Below are 15,758 nucleotides of genomic sequence, written 5' to 3'. Positions count from 1 at the left end.
TTTGTCACATGTGTTAAAATACCATTGTATGTGTTTAGTAGAGGTAAGCATGGTCCGAGTTGGACAAGGTAAGGCTTATCCCTTATCCAGCCCTAAATGTTGATCAAGTTATTTTCTAAACTTGGACCTAACCCTATACGTAAATTCAAATATCGATTGAGTCAACTTCTGAACTCGAACCTAGACCCGATTAAATATAATGTATATCTTTTTTTGGATAAAGTCTTCTCAATATTACATATTATTGTGGATATATAATTTGATATATGAATATATATATATATATATATATATATATTGTTAATCATTTACATATATGTATATTTGATGAATTTTTTAGAGAATTAATGATACTTTGAGCCAAATGAATGTCATTACTATGTATACAATTGAATAGAAACATACGAACATGATGAATGAGTAATCATGAACCTGGTCATGTGAGCCATGTTTGTTCCTTACCCGATTCTAAATATTGACCGCGTATGATTTTTGAACTCAAACCTGGATCTAATAAAATATAATCATATTTGAATCTAATCATAATGAGGCGAGTGAGTAGAATCCAATTATGCTCGCCCTAGTCGATTAATAGAATCATCACTCATGAAAATCTACTATTAAAATATGTCCTCATTCGTTTTTTTTTTCTATTTCTTTTAGTTTCTATATTTTCTGAATGTTTGGTATTGCATTTTCTTTCATCTAAAAGATTTTGTTATCTCAATATAAACACAAAAGTACAATCTAGTCTTGTCTTTTTTAATGTCAACGTCCTTTAAATTATTTGTTTTTCTTCAAATGGGATAAAAACTTATTTAATCACTTTTTACTCATACAAATCGATACCTTTATATATCAATTACTCCCTAATTATTATTTGTTGATCAATTTCACATTCAATTGGGTTCAACTCTTGACCTAAAAAGAAAGAGAAAAATATTTATACATAAATGGTGTAAGATTTTTTATATTACTATTATATTATTTACCATTTATTTTTAATTATCATTAATTATTTAAAAAAATAATTCAAATGAAAGGGTTTAATACTCTACATGCATATTACACTAAAAAAACCATGATTAAGTTACAAACAATTTGTAAATATTATGGTGTGAATTGAAAACAACTTGGTAATACAACTTGTCCGTTTACTTGACTTGTCTCCAATTTTCTCTCTCTTCTTCTCACTTGCTTCCAAATTTCCCCTTCTTTCCAAACTCACTTCTTATCATTTCTCTCTCTCTCTCTCCTTCTTCGCCGGATATTCCGGTTCAACCTACCAACTTCAGACGGTTCCTCCTCCCTTTTCATTCATTCCTACTCACCGGAAGATCCAGTTTCTCTCTCCCAACAAGGTCCCTTTCTTTTTTTGTTCCACTTTTCATTTTTTCATTCAGAATCGAATCTTTAGATTCCATTTATCTTCTCTTTCATTTCCATCTTACTCATACTTAATTGTAGTTTTTTTATGTTCAATTTCAACTTCACTCTACAGTTATGGAGAGGAAAATGAGTTCAGTTTTTTTATTTCTATTTTTCTTAAAATAATTAATTTGGAATTGGATTAAGGAGGAATTTTAATATAATCGGTGTTCTTGTTACTGAAGTGTTGATTGATGGTAAAATTTGAACATATATAACTAGAAAAATAATGATATTACTAAAAAGAATGAAACTTTTCTTAATATTTATTTAGACTTTATTAAAAGGGACGGATTCAGAAAATATGAAAAAATGGTCAAATATACCATTAAGTAAGCTTTTTTCTTACTAGTGAAGAATGAAAAAAATAATTTTGGTTTTATGTGTTTTGTTTTTCTTGCTTATGCTGGATCGGCTATGTGGATCGATCAAAGGACGTCATCAATCGAACGATGTCATAATGATTTATCGTGTAATGATCATATATATATATATTAATGATCATATATATATATATATAATTTATATCTATATATATTAATGATCATATATATATATAGAATTTATATCTATATATATACAAATTATATATAGGTGGTCGTGTACCCATGAATTTGCCCCTGCAAGGAGCGTTAGAATAAGCAACAGTTTAGTTTAGGAGATGCAAAAATATCTGATGTAATAAGTTGCAACTTTAGGTTCACTTTTATAGATGAAGGATAGTCCAATAGTTAATGTTGATTTGGGAGACCAAGAAAAACTATAGGCGAAAATATCACACGGGGTGTAATCTAAATGGCTTGTTTGAAGACGTGGTTATGATGACATAATGATCTTGTTCTTACCTGGTCTTTGGGAGAGGCAGAGAGCATCCTCGGTTCATTCTGGAGTAGTAGTTGGGGGTGGCTTTCTCCATGCAAGTCGGCTTGAGTGGGTCTGGGTACGGTCAAGTCGGTAAAACATTCAATGTATGAGTGATTGTGACAAGAATTTTATTGCATGCTTGGATGTCTTATCCTGTATTTTGTATAATGGCCCTTTAGTAGTGGTCTGCTCATGTCAGACCTAGACCATATTTCTGTCCGGAAAAAAATCCTTGTAGCCGGTCTCACCTAGTATGGAAATGTTGTTGTTTAGTTGTTGTTTGGTTGTATTCTTGTAAGATCAAAAGAGAATCAGTATGAGCATATGTTTCTAAATGTGTATGATATAATATGACATGATGTCATTCTAGAAACCATATTTTTTCTTCTTCCAGATTTGAGTTGAAAATTACACCAACCTCTATCTAGCATGAAACTTATTATGTTGAAGAGTAATCTTAATACTATCGCTGGTTGCTTTAAATTTTACTTTAATTGGCTGCAGGCTATGCATATGTCTATGTGACCATTGTTTGAAAGATGTTTGACTGCGGTTACAAGTCAAAATACGTCGGTGGCCAGCGGGAAAAGTTTGTGAGGTATCCACTATAGTTCATTGCAAGGTTACAGTTGTTGAGATATGAAGGAGAAGAGAGTTAGTAATATTTATATGTATGTTCTTTGGCTATATTTTACTTATTAAAATATTCATTGAACTTGAGCAGTCATTACTGTAACTGCAACATAGTAATGTTTTTCTCGTGGATACTGCAGTTTTAATTAAGATTAAAGTCATGTTTTCAGGAATTTTTCAATTATTATATCATCTTTAAATTTTACATGCAATTTAGATTTCATTTATTGTCACCATTCCTTAGAATTGTTTACCTAACAATTATTTTCAGTCTGTATATTTGATGAATTTTTTAGAGAATTAATGATACTTTGAGCCAAATGAATGTCATTACTATGTATACAATTGAATAGAAACATACGAACATGATGAATGAGTAATCATGAACCTGGTCATGTGAGCCATGTTTGTTCCTTACCCGATTCTAAATATTGACCGCGTATGATTTTTGAACTCAAACCTGGATCTAATAAAATATAATCATATTTGAATCTAATCATAATGAGGCGAGTGAGTAGAATCCAATTATGCTCGCCCTAGTCGATTAATAGAATCATCACTCATGAAAATCTACTATTAAAATATGTCCTCATTCGTTTTTTTTTTCTATTTCTTTTAGTTTCTATATTTTCTGAATGTTTGGTATTGCATTTTCTTTCATCTAAAAGATTTTGTTATCTCAATATAAACACAAAAGTACAATCTAGTCTTGTCTTTTTTAATGTCAACGTCCTTTAAATTATTTGTTTTTCTTCAAATGGGATAAAAACTTATTTAATCACTTTTTACTCATACAAATCGATACCTTTATATATCAATTACTCCCTAATTATTATTTGTTGATCAATTTCACATTCAATTGGGTTCAACTCTTGACCTAAAAAGAAAGAGAAAAATATTTATACATAAATGGTGTAAGATTTTTTATATTACTATTATATTATTTACCATTTATTTTTAATTATCATTAATTATTTAAAAAAATAATTCAAATGAAAGGGTTTAATACTCTACATGCATATTACACTAAAAAAACCATGATTAAGTTACAAACAATTTGTAAATATTATGGTGTGAATTGAAAACAACTTGGTAATACAACTTGTCCGTTTACTTGACTTGTCTCCAATTTTCTCTCTCTTCTTCTCACTTGCTTCCAAATTTCCCCTTCTTTCCAAACTCACTTCTTATCATTTCTCTCTCTCTCTCTCCTTCTTCGCCGGATATTCCGGTTCAACCTACCAACTTCAGACGGTTCCTCCTCCCTTTTCATTCATTCCTACTCACCGGAAGATCCAGTTTCTCTCTCCCAACAAGGTCCCTTTCTTTTTTTGTTCCACTTTTCATTTTTTCATTCAGAATCGAATCTTTAGATTCCATTTATCTTCTCTTTCATTTCCATCTTACTCATACTTAATTGTAGTTTTTTTATGTTCAATTTCAACTTCACTCTACAGTTATGGAGAGGAAAATGAGTTCAGTTTTTTTATTTCTATTTTTCTTAAAATAATTAATTTGGAATTGGATTAAGGAGGAATTTTAATATAATCGGTGTTCTTGTTACTGAAGTGTTGATTGATGGTAAAATTTGAACATATATAACTAGAAAAATAATGATATTACTAAAAAGAATGAAACTTTTCTTAATATTTATTTAGACTTTATTAAAAGGGACGGATTCAGAAAATATGAAAAAATGGTCAAATATACCATTAAGTAAGCTTTTTTCTTACTAGTGAAGAATGAAAAAAATAATTTTGGTTTTATGTGTTTTGTTTTTCTTGCTTATGCTGGATCGGCTATGTGGATCGATCAAAGGACGTCATCAATCGAACGATGTCATAATGATTTATCGTGTAATGATCATATATATATATATTAATGATCATATATATATATATATTAATGATCATATATATATATATATAATTTATATCTATATATATTAATGATCATATATATATATAGAATTTATATCTATATATATACAAATTATATATAGGTGGTCGTGTACCCATGAATTTGCCCCTGCAAGGAGCGTTAGAATAAGCAACAGTTTAGTTTAGGAGATGCAAAAATATCTGATGTAATAAGTTGCAACTTTAGGTTCACTTTTATAGATGAAGGATAGTCCAATAGTTAATGTTGATTTGGGAGACCAAGAAAAACTATAGGCGAAAATATCACACGGGGTGTAATCTAAATGGCTTGTTTGAAGACGTGGTTATGATGACATAATGATCTTGTTCTTACCTGGTCTTTGGGAGAGGCAGAGAGCATCCTCGGTTCATTCTGGAGTAGTAGTTGGGGGTGGCTTTCTCCATGCAAGTCGGCTTGAGTGGGTCTGGGTACGGTCAAGTCGGTAAAACATTCAATGTATGAGTGATTGTGACAAGAATTTTATTGCATGCTTGGATGTCTTATCCTGTATTTTGTATAATGGCCCTTTAGTAGTGGTCTGCTCATGTCAGACCTAGACCATATTTCTGTCCGGAAAAAAATCCTTGTAGCCGGTCTCACCTAGTATGGAAATGTTGTTGTTTAGTTGTTGTTTGGTTGTATTCTTGTAAGATCAAAAGAGAATCAGTATGAGCATATGTTTCTAAATGTGTATGATATAATATGACATGATGTCATTCTAGAAACCATATTTTTTCTTCTTCCAGATTTGAGTTGAAAATTACACCAACCTCTATCTAGCATGAAACTTATTATGTTGAAGAGTAATCTTAATACTATCGCTGGTTGCTTTAAATTTTACTTTAATTGGCTGCAGGCTATGCATATGTCTATGTGACCATTGTTTGAAAGATGTTTGACTGCGGTTACAAGTCAAAATACGTCGGTGGCCAGCGGGAAAAGTTTGTGAGGTATCCACTATAGTTCATTGCAAGGTTACAGTTGTTGAGATATGAAGGAGAAGAGAGTTAGTAATATTTATATGTATGTTCTTTGGCTATATTTTACTTATTAAAATATTCATTGAACTTGAGCAGTCATTACTGTAACTGCAACATAGTAATGTTTTTCTCGTGGATACTGCAGTTTTAATTAAGATTAAAGTCATGTTTTCAGGAATTTTTCAATTATTATATCATCTTTAAATTTTACATGCAATTTAGATTTCATTTATTGTCACCATTCCTTAGAATTGTTTACCTAACAATTATTTTCAGTCTTTCTTGTACGATGAACTCATGGATGAAGTAGAAGAGTTATTAAATTTAGTTTACTATCTATGACCTTGATGTTTATGGCAATTAACTACGATTTATTATCTTCTTACAATTGTTACAGTGATAAACACAATATGATATACACTTGCAGCATAGTTATCACTAAGGCATATATGTAGGCAATTGACAAGTGCCATTCATTTGTAATATTGTTAGAAGTAGAAATTAGAGAACCTGCTATTTTCGAAAATTCCAGGACTTTTGTCTATCTCAAGATTTAAAAAACCCACAAATACTAGTTTCTGTCACTTTAAGGTGCTTTGCATAAATATTGTGAATATAGTTCTTTTTTAAATTGAGTTAACTTTTTGGTATGACTCATAAAAGTTTAAATCTTAATATATACATATGATACCAGATAAAAATTCCTCCATTTCTTCTCCATGTGCCTGATTTAGTTTGGATATTTATGTTACTGTTATGAAGATCTAATTATTTTCCGACGATATAAGAAGAACAATGGAATATGATATCTGTTTGTGGTCTCTTTTCATTTTTTTCTAGGTTGGATGACTTGGATTCTAGACTATCTTCACCTTCTAATGCTGGAACCAGAACACATGGATTCAGTATTGATAAATTAAGCCATGGTGGCCATGGAAACAGTGCAACAACCTCTAGGTCTTTTAAAAGGGGAATGAAAAAGGGATCTGAAGGCCTGAAATCTATTGGTCGAACACTAGGATTTGGGGTACCTAGTGCAGTGTTCCCAGAAGATCTTAAAGTTTCAGAAAAGAAGATATTTGACCCTCAAGACAAATTTTTGCTGTTGTGGAATAAGCTTTTTGTTATCTCATGCATTTTGTCTGTGTCTGTTGATCCACTGTTTTTTTATCTCCCCGTCATCAATGATTCATTGAAGTGTCTTGGTATAGACCAAAAGTTGGCAATTATAGTTACTACCTTGAGGACTGTTATCGATGCTTTCTATCTTATACACATGGCTCTCCAATTTCGCACTGCTTATATTGCTCCATCATCTCGTGTTTTTGGACGGGGTGAGCTTGTGATAGATCCAGCACAGATAGCCAAGCGATACTTGCGGCGATATTTCATTATTGATTTCCTATCAGTGTTGCCCTTACCACAGGTCAAGAAGATTGATTTTAACTTCAGTCAATCTGTTTTTGTTAATATTGCATGATTATTTTCTTTGGTTTTTGTGACACTTTCGTATCAACACTGTTCACAACTCTCACCTTTCACTATGGGTTGCCAGAATATTTTGACTACCATCTGCTCTTTGCTTCCTGTATTCATGTTGAGGGTTGGTTTTTGGGATTCACTTGGGGTACTTGATGGAAGTCTCTTCTTACTCGGTACGGTTCCTCTAAAGTGAGCTATAGTGTAAAGTGAGCAAGTAAAAGTGTATCCTCCTTCGATTAGCTAGAGTGATCAAGGGTGGTTACATCCTTACTTTCGCACTTTACACTCAAGCTCACTTTATAGAAGCTTTATCCATTCTTATAGGGCTAGGTGGCATGACTGAAAAAGAATGAAGCATGAAAGAGTACACCAGAAGTAGAGAACAAGATATTCTCCTTATCAAAGTCCCAAAGAAGAAACATTAAATACAGTAATAACAATGTTGTCTACACAATGAAGCTCTCAAGTCCTTTTGCATATATGCTTTAATTTTTTATCTCACCTAGTGAGATTAAGGCTTGGTTGTTGTTGTAGTATTACTTCATTTTAGGAATAAATGTATCAGAGAGAAATGTGAGATATCACTTATTGTAGAAAAGATGGTATAAGCTAGCCTTGGGTGATTTGGGCATGTGTAGAGCAAAATTTTAGAAGCCCCGATAAGGAGAGTATGACATATGGAGGGTAGCCTAGTAGTTATAAGTAGAAGAAGACCAAGAAAAACTATAGGTGAAACCACTAAAAATGATTAGCTGTACATTATTTGTCTAGAAATGATTTATGATAAAACATTATGTGTCATTTGATTTATGTAGTCAATCTCACTTAGTGGGATCCATGTAGCTATCATTCCTTTGAAAACTCTGATGATATGTAATTGAGGTCTTTTATCACTAGTAAGTTATCCTTATTACAATTTTAATTTTCACTAGTATCAAAATACTCAACTCTTCCGTTTTCCTTGTATTCCTCCCTTCTCCATTCTTGTATTCAGATTGTGGTTTGGAGATTTCTTCAGAGGTCAAAAGGTTCAGATGTACTAGCAACAAAGCAGGCCTTGCTGTTCATTATCTTGCTTCAGTATATTCCCAGATTCTTCCGGATGATACCATTGACTTCAGAACTTAAGAGAACAGCTGGTGTCTTTGCTGAAACTGCATGGGCAGGTGCTGCTTATTATTTGCTCTTATTCATGCTTGCCAGCCATGTAAGTTTTTGTGTGTTCAATTCTGTTAGTTTTCCCGGTCCTTTTCTATTTCTGTAATTATACACATCCATTAGTAATGCAATTGTTCTTGCTATCTAGCTTTATAGTGCATCAGTTTTCCCAGGAACTTATTATTTTTTCTTTTCAATCAATGGTTCTTTGCAGATAGTTGGGTCATTTTGGTACTTGTTAGCTGTTGAACGCAATGACTCATGCTGGCAGAAGGCTTGTAGCGAATCTATTGATAATGTGTGTGATAAAAACTTCTTGTATTGTGGCAACCAATACATGAATGGTTATAGTGCCTGGCAGGATAAAAGTGAAGGTATTCTCAATTCTGAGTGCTCTACAGGTGATAATGCACCTTTTGATTATGGAATTTTCAGTCAAGCCTTGTCATCTGGTATTGTTTCATCTAAGAAGTTCTTCTCGAAGTACTGTTACTGTTTATGGTGGGGGCTCCAGAACTTGAGGTAATTAATTCCGTTTCCTTTGGATTAATTAAAACAAATAGCATGCATATTTTGTCTGAGCTGAGTACTGGCATATTGAGTGTTTCGGCAGAAGCATGCACATTTTTGGATTAATTATAATTTTTTTGAGTATGTGTCGGGATTAATCAAATTAGATGTACAACTCCTTTTCCAGTATGAATTATTCAGCCCACTAATTTGAGAAAGTGGAAGACCTCTCTAAGGGAAAGAATTATGTAGTCTAAATGGCCCTTCTAAAGATTTATTTTTGGCAGAACAAAATACAATGGTTAATCAACAACAACCAAGCCTTAATCCCACTAGGTGAGATCAGCACAATGGTTAATCAAATTGGATTGAAAAACTGTGGTTCTTATGGTTTACTAACCTGGTAGGTAGCTTAAATTCTACTTAGGTAGCTCTGTTCCTTTTGAATGTTCCTTACACAAATATGCTGTCTCTGTAATAAATCTGATAATTAGATGCAAGATTTTTTGACTTGCCAAAATTTCTCATAAATGTCACGAGTAAGTTTGAAAAGCTTAGTGGAAAGAAAAGTTAAGTCAGTCTGAATCATCAGAGGAATTATGTTCTTGTGGCATTATGGGGTACTACGTACCTTTGTCCTATATGGTTGGATAAGGTTTCTGTAAATAAATTGCATAGAAAGTGAATTCTTTTATTTTAATTACATGCTATTTCATGTTTATGAGGTTTAGGTTCCAAAATCTCTCTAAATATAATTATAAGACTTATGTTTTAGATATCTTTTCCCACGCCTAGTTGTATTCTTCCTAAATATCCTATCTTGTCCCTAATATTTTTTTTTCTATTGTGAAATAAAGATTAGAGTACTCATTACTGTTTTGGAGTCTATAACTACCGAATGAGCCCTCAAAAATGCATATCTAAGAGTATGTTAGTTATTCCGGTCATTAAATATAATTAATAGTTTTTATGGGGTTTGAAGAATGGCCACTAGTTTTTATGGGGGTTTGACATCTAGGTGCCTTGTTCTTCCTTTGAAACTACAAAGTTGAAGATATAAAATTGAACATATCAACTATATAATATTACTCTTAATGAAATTTTAAGTTCTATCCCATACAACTTTTGTGCTTGTTTTCAAGATTTCTCTCAAAAAATTGATCATTTCTTCTGTTAACTCAGCATGGTTCCAAATCCTTGGATATATATATATATATATATATATATATATATAGAATATATGTTTATCTGTTAAAATGCAAATGTTCCGTGACCTAATTTTTTTAGATAAATACTTTCTTGAATAGTTTGTATCTTTCAGAGAGGCTGTTTTCAAATACTAGGGAATTCACCCAAAGTGTGTGCTTTTTCAACGATTTAGCATTGATGATATCATATGTTCCCATGTTTCATTTTCTTTTCCATTTGCGTAGATTACTAAGGCTAGTCATACATCAATACTTACTTTTGTTCATTTACTTCACTGCAGTACACTTGGCCAGGGGCTTCAAACTAGTACCTATCCCGGGGAGGTCATATTTTCAATAGCACTAGCCATATCTGGCCTTATCCTCTTTGCGCTTCTGATTGGTAACATGCAGGTATACATAAGATCAATTAGTTTAACATGTGAATGAGGTAGGTGAGTTGGATTAAAGGACATTAAATAGTGTACTAGCCTCCACAGTTATCTAGAATTTTTTGTATGAGCAGCTGGAGTTGACATATGATCTGCTATACGTTACCTTGAGAAAAGTTCGATTTTTTGCCACATATCTTTTTCATCGGCTAAATCATGTATAGTTTAAGATGAATGCCATTGTTGCTAGATTTTCTCTGTTCTTTTTTCAGAATTGAAAGTATTCATACTAAGAAAGGTCTAAGATGGTTCTCCATGAAGGGTTTAGAACAAATGTACATTCACATGTGCACATACTGAGGAAAGACAATTGAATGTTGTTCAATGTATTTTGCTAGTTTTCTAAATATTGTTTCTTCTTCTTATAGACTGGATTTTAAACGGCTTTCGAAGTTTATATTCGCAAGCATGAAGAGCAGATTATTTGTAACTGATACTGAGGTTCTTTTTATATGATTACAGACATATCTTCAGTCTCTTACCATTAGGCTTGAGGAGATGAGAGTCAAAAGGCGTGATTCAGAACAGTGGATGCATCATCGCTTGCTCCCACAAGAGCTTAGAGAGCGTGTGAGACGATATGATCAATATAAGTGGTTAGCCACACGTGGTGTAGATGAAGAAAGTTTGGTTCAGAGTCTACCAAAGGATCTTCGAAGAGACATTAAGCGTCACCTCTGTCTAGCTTTAGTGAGAAGGGTATGATGTCGAACACTTTAAAATTAGCAAAACACCAAAAATGCCCCCTAACTCAAATTTGAAACTAAAAAGGGTCTAAATTATTTTCTAAAAAGAGGGGAGCCAAGGAGTTATGTATAAAGAATTCACATGTGGTTAATAGTTTTTTGTTACATGCTTATGGTATTACAACTATGTAAGGAAACCAACGGTCCTGTTGCATGAATTAATTGTTTGGTCCTTTCTCTGTTCCCCTGTTCATGTAACCGCTCATGATCTTTTCCTGGGTCATACATGAACTAATACAAAGTTGTTATTAAATGATGTGAAGTTTATGCTAGCTTACTTTTTTGTCTAGCCTGTGGTACCTTTTGTGTCTCCCAATAAACGCCGAATCAGAGGAAAAGTGATAAGTCACTCAATTCTTTAACTAGGAGATGTTCCAATCATGCAATGTCTTCTATGAGATCTTTCAAAGTTGTTCTCCCTCTTAGATTAGCTCGCCAAATTGGTGCTGAGTTTTCGAATTTGTTAATTTATTAATTGCTTTTCTTTGATTTGTAGGTTCCATTGTTTGAGAGTATGGATGAAAGATTGCTTGATGCCATATGTGAGAGACTGAAGCCATGTCTATTTACAGAGAAAACTTACATTGTTCGGGAAGGAGATCCAGTTGATGAGATGCTTTTCATCATACGCGGTCGTCTTGAGAGTGTTACCACAGATGGTGGGAGGAGTGGTTTTTTTAATCGCAGTTTTTTGAAAGAGGCCGACTTCTGCGGTGAGGAGCTTTTAACATGGGCATTGGATCCCAAATCTGGGTCGAACCTCCCATCTTCTACTCGAACCGTTGAGGCTTTAACAGAGGTTGAGGCATTCGCATTAATTGCTGAAGAGTTAAAATTTGTTGCCAGTCAGTTTAGGCGCCTTCACAGTAGACAGGTTCAACACACCTTCCGCTTCTACTCCCAACAATGGAGGACATGGGCTGCATGCTTTATCCAAGCAGCATGGCGTCGTTATTCCAAAAGGAAAACTATGGAACTTCAACGAAAGGAAGAATCCGAGGAGTCAAAAGGAACTCGCAACAATGGGAGTGGTGGGTCATACAGTATAGGTGCCACCTTCTTGGCATCAAGATTTGCAGCTAATGCTCTTCGTGGTGTGCATCGCAATCGGAATGCTAAGACTGCAAGGGAGTTAGTGAAACTACAGAAGCCTCCTGAGCCCGACTTCACTGCAGACGAGGCTGACTAAACCGGCATGTTTAACTACTCTCTTAAAATGCATGTTTGTATTAATGACTATATTTTAGTTAAACTTTCAGTGAAAGTTCAAAAAACAATTATACAATGATTATTATTCCAGTTGCAGTTGTTCTCTGCCTCTGCTTTGTAAATTAAACATTAAGCCAAGTAACTGTGATGTTAGGCCTGCCACAGAGTTGTTCTCAGAATTGTTCACAATTTTATTGTTGAGTTCAATTGTTGGCAGATATGTAATGGAAGTTACATTATCACCGTTGTTCTTTTTATGATTGGAATCCATTTAGAATAAATGATCACTTAGACATAAAAATGATAATAACTGGGGATCCTAGGTCATGTTACCTATATGTTCAAAGTTCAAACATGTTTTTCCTTCTCTATTAATTGACTAACACCGCATCTTTTGTTCTGAAGTTTGTATCACTCCATGTACCTCTTGTTTTTCGTTGGTCAGAAAAGTAAAACTAAAATTAAATATATATTAACTTTATATTTTCTTACTATTGAGAAACGAGGTATATGAAGTGATACACATTTTGGGACAAAATGTATTCCCTATTAAGAGAGCTTTTTAAAGATAGATTATTTTGTTTTTATTAAAGTTTTGCATATATACAGGAAAGAAATTGTATACAGGAAAGAAAGTGTATGCTGTATCCTTGATACAGAAACTTTAAAGTTTTATTAAAGTTTTGCATATATTCCACATTTTGTTTTGCATATATACAGGAAAGAAAGTGTATGCTGTAAAATCTCAAGTTAAATTGTTGAGTTGGTTATGGGCTTATGGCAAAGGTTAGTAGCACATAACTCAACTTATTTACGAAAGGAATGACTTTATATCCCAAGATCTATATCAAGGATACAGTTCCCTTTCCTAAATAATCATTGAGGACAGGATCATTGCTGAAAGATCCTCATGAATGTGTCAATACTTGGAAAAACATACCGAGGACAATGTAGAGTTGTGTTAGTGACTTAGTGTAGATGGATATAAATATCTAGATATATCCATATTTAAATAACTATTTCTGTAATAGTTTTTAAAACTTTAAAATCATTACGTTTCACACAATTATAATCAATATAAAGGCAGTCGTGATAAGATTTTGGTGACTCCCAAAACCTTACAATATTGGCTTCTATAGTAGTTATGGACTTATATTTAAAACTTGAATAATAATATATTTTCCTACTAAATCAGTTACAAATCATCCTACCCACAAAATAGTGACACATGCCAATTGTAAACCAATCATTAATAAATAAAGTATCATTTTTTGGTGGGAAGGAAGATTAGTAGGAGGATTTATCATATTCCTTAAAACTAGAGAATATCTTCTATCCCATAATGGGTGTCACTTCATGTGCCATAAGTTATAATTACTCAGAAAAATACTTCAAAATTAAATTTTAACTTCAATATATTTTTTAACCAATCACAAAATCACATATAGAGTAGAAGGAAGAACAAAAAAAAAAAAACTCAGATCTCATGAATCCACGGAGAAGGATGAACAAAAAGACTCATTTCATGAATCCACCAAATGTGTCCTAAAAACCAAAATCATCATTAATTGAAAAATCAAACATTTTCAATGTTCATAACAAAACAGCAACAAAAAATATATATAGCATCAAATGAATAGGACCAATACTGATCTGACCCATGATTTAATTTAAACAAGAGAATGGCATGACCATGCAAATTCAAGAATGGCACAATCATTTTTTTTAAGTAACAAAAAAAGAAAAGAAAATGGAATCACCTTATGGAAATCTTCAGGTGCAACACCAGGAAGGTAGAAACAAGTCCCATGTTGGACATTAGCAAGGAGCAGAAAACACACAAAGATCCATAGCCATGGGTGACATTCAAGAAGCCCTATTGCTATGGTTTCCAAAAAAAAAACAACTTAGATCAAAGAAACTTTTTCATTGCATAAATATGATAAAATCATAGGTGAAATTATTAAAATTTTTAAAGATAAATGGTTTGTCAATAAATATATATAATAGAACATTATAACGTCATTCGATATATGTAGTGGGCCATGAGATAAAAGCTTGATTTTTAATATTGTTGTTGGGCATAAATTATACAACTAATAATAATAGGTAGTGGAGATTGAACCCTACAGTTTCAAAGGTGGATATGATTTGAGTTTTAGATTATAATAGTAAGATATAACCGAATTACCTACTTTCTAAGAAATGCTCTACTCAACAATATTTTTTTTTTGTAATTTAGGAGTTATTGGGTACTTCATTAGGTAATAACCATAAGTGTTTAGTCCTTAATGTACCTAAATTAAATGTGAGATAAAGCTATGTTGTTCCAAAGTATGTTCCAAACCAATGATAATGGAGGAAAAACAGAAAAAATAATAAATATTTTTTTTTTTTAATTAACATAACATGCTTTCATGGTTTTGGAAATGATTTATAATATACTTTGGGATATCAGATCATTATCCTTAAAAGTGACAACCTATTTGGTTTACATGAACTAGTGGAGTTCAAACCATAAGATATCTCAATCAACAAGTCAACAACAATTGATTTGAAGACTCCTCAAGAGGTTTGGTTTGGGAATAATTTGGTTTCCTACTTAAAGTATTGCAGGAAGGAGGATAATCAGAAATCCTTCAAGGTATGTAAATTTTGTTAATGCTAACATTGTTCTTAACTTTTGATGATTTGGAGAAGTTCAAGTAAAGGCTGAGAATTGTTGAAAGGTCTTTAATTTAGTTATAGTCTAATCCACATTAAGACTGACTCATAAATTCGAGGAAAAATAGAATTTAAGATATAATAGAATTATCTTTTAATCACATTTGTTTACCTTATGACTATCTTAAGATATATTAGCTATCTTATTTTGTTAGTATATCTTATTGGGTCATCTAATCTTCAATGATTTTTAAGGGAGTTTGTTATTAAGGTTCTGGTTAATATAAATTATGTATCTATTATTCATCTGAATCTATGATCAGATTGGAATAAGTTCTCTTATAAATAAGACATGAAACTTTTGATGGAAGTAAGTCACAATAACTATAAAAATTTATACATAGTTAGTACACCATTCATCATTCATTTGAATTACTTCTTTTGAGGAGTCAATAATAATTAAATATGAATGGTGGATGATGTAGTACAATGTATAAAACTCTTACATTATTTTTTTCCACTGTG

General features: G+C 32.4%; 1 protein-coding gene across 4 annotated transcripts; it reads left to right on the top strand.

The window, feature by feature from the left end:
• Window positions 1-1,159: 1,159 nt before the first annotated feature.
• LOC109339544 (probable cyclic nucleotide-gated ion channel 5) lies at window positions 1,160-12,808 on the top strand. 4 transcript variants are annotated; one of them, XM_019576998.1, is made up of 8 exons: window positions 1,160-1,361; window positions 2,797-2,890; window positions 6,666-7,251; window positions 8,302-8,514; window positions 8,680-8,987; window positions 10,465-10,576; window positions 11,077-11,313; window positions 11,857-12,808. In XM_019576998.1, exons 2-8 carry the CDS (start codon window positions 2,832-2,834, stop codon window positions 12,547-12,549), a joined length of 2,208 nt encoding a protein of 735 aa, XP_019432543.1. In that variant the 5' UTR covers window positions 1,160-1,361; window positions 2,797-2,831; the 3' UTR covers window positions 12,550-12,808. The 4 variants fall into 4 exon arrangements, with proteins under 4 accessions (XP_019432543.1, XP_019432545.1, XP_019432544.1 ...); XM_019576999.1 differs by lacking the exons at window positions 1,160-1,361; window positions 2,797-2,890 and adding exons at window positions 4,033-4,242; window positions 5,702-5,868; XM_019576997.1 differs by lacking the exons at window positions 1,160-1,361; window positions 2,797-2,890 and adding exons at window positions 4,034-4,242; window positions 5,702-5,795.
• Window positions 12,809-15,758: the final 2,950 nt, after the last annotated feature.

The sequence above is a fragment of the Lupinus angustifolius genome, unplaced genomic scaffold, assembly GCF_001865875.1.
Source record: "Lupinus angustifolius cultivar Tanjil unplaced genomic scaffold, LupAngTanjil_v1.0 Scaffold_81_14, whole genome shotgun sequence".
NCBI classification, from domain to species: domain Eukaryota; kingdom Viridiplantae; phylum Streptophyta; class Magnoliopsida; order Fabales; family Fabaceae; genus Lupinus; species Lupinus angustifolius.
This window is presented reverse-complemented; position numbering and strand designations above follow the sequence as displayed.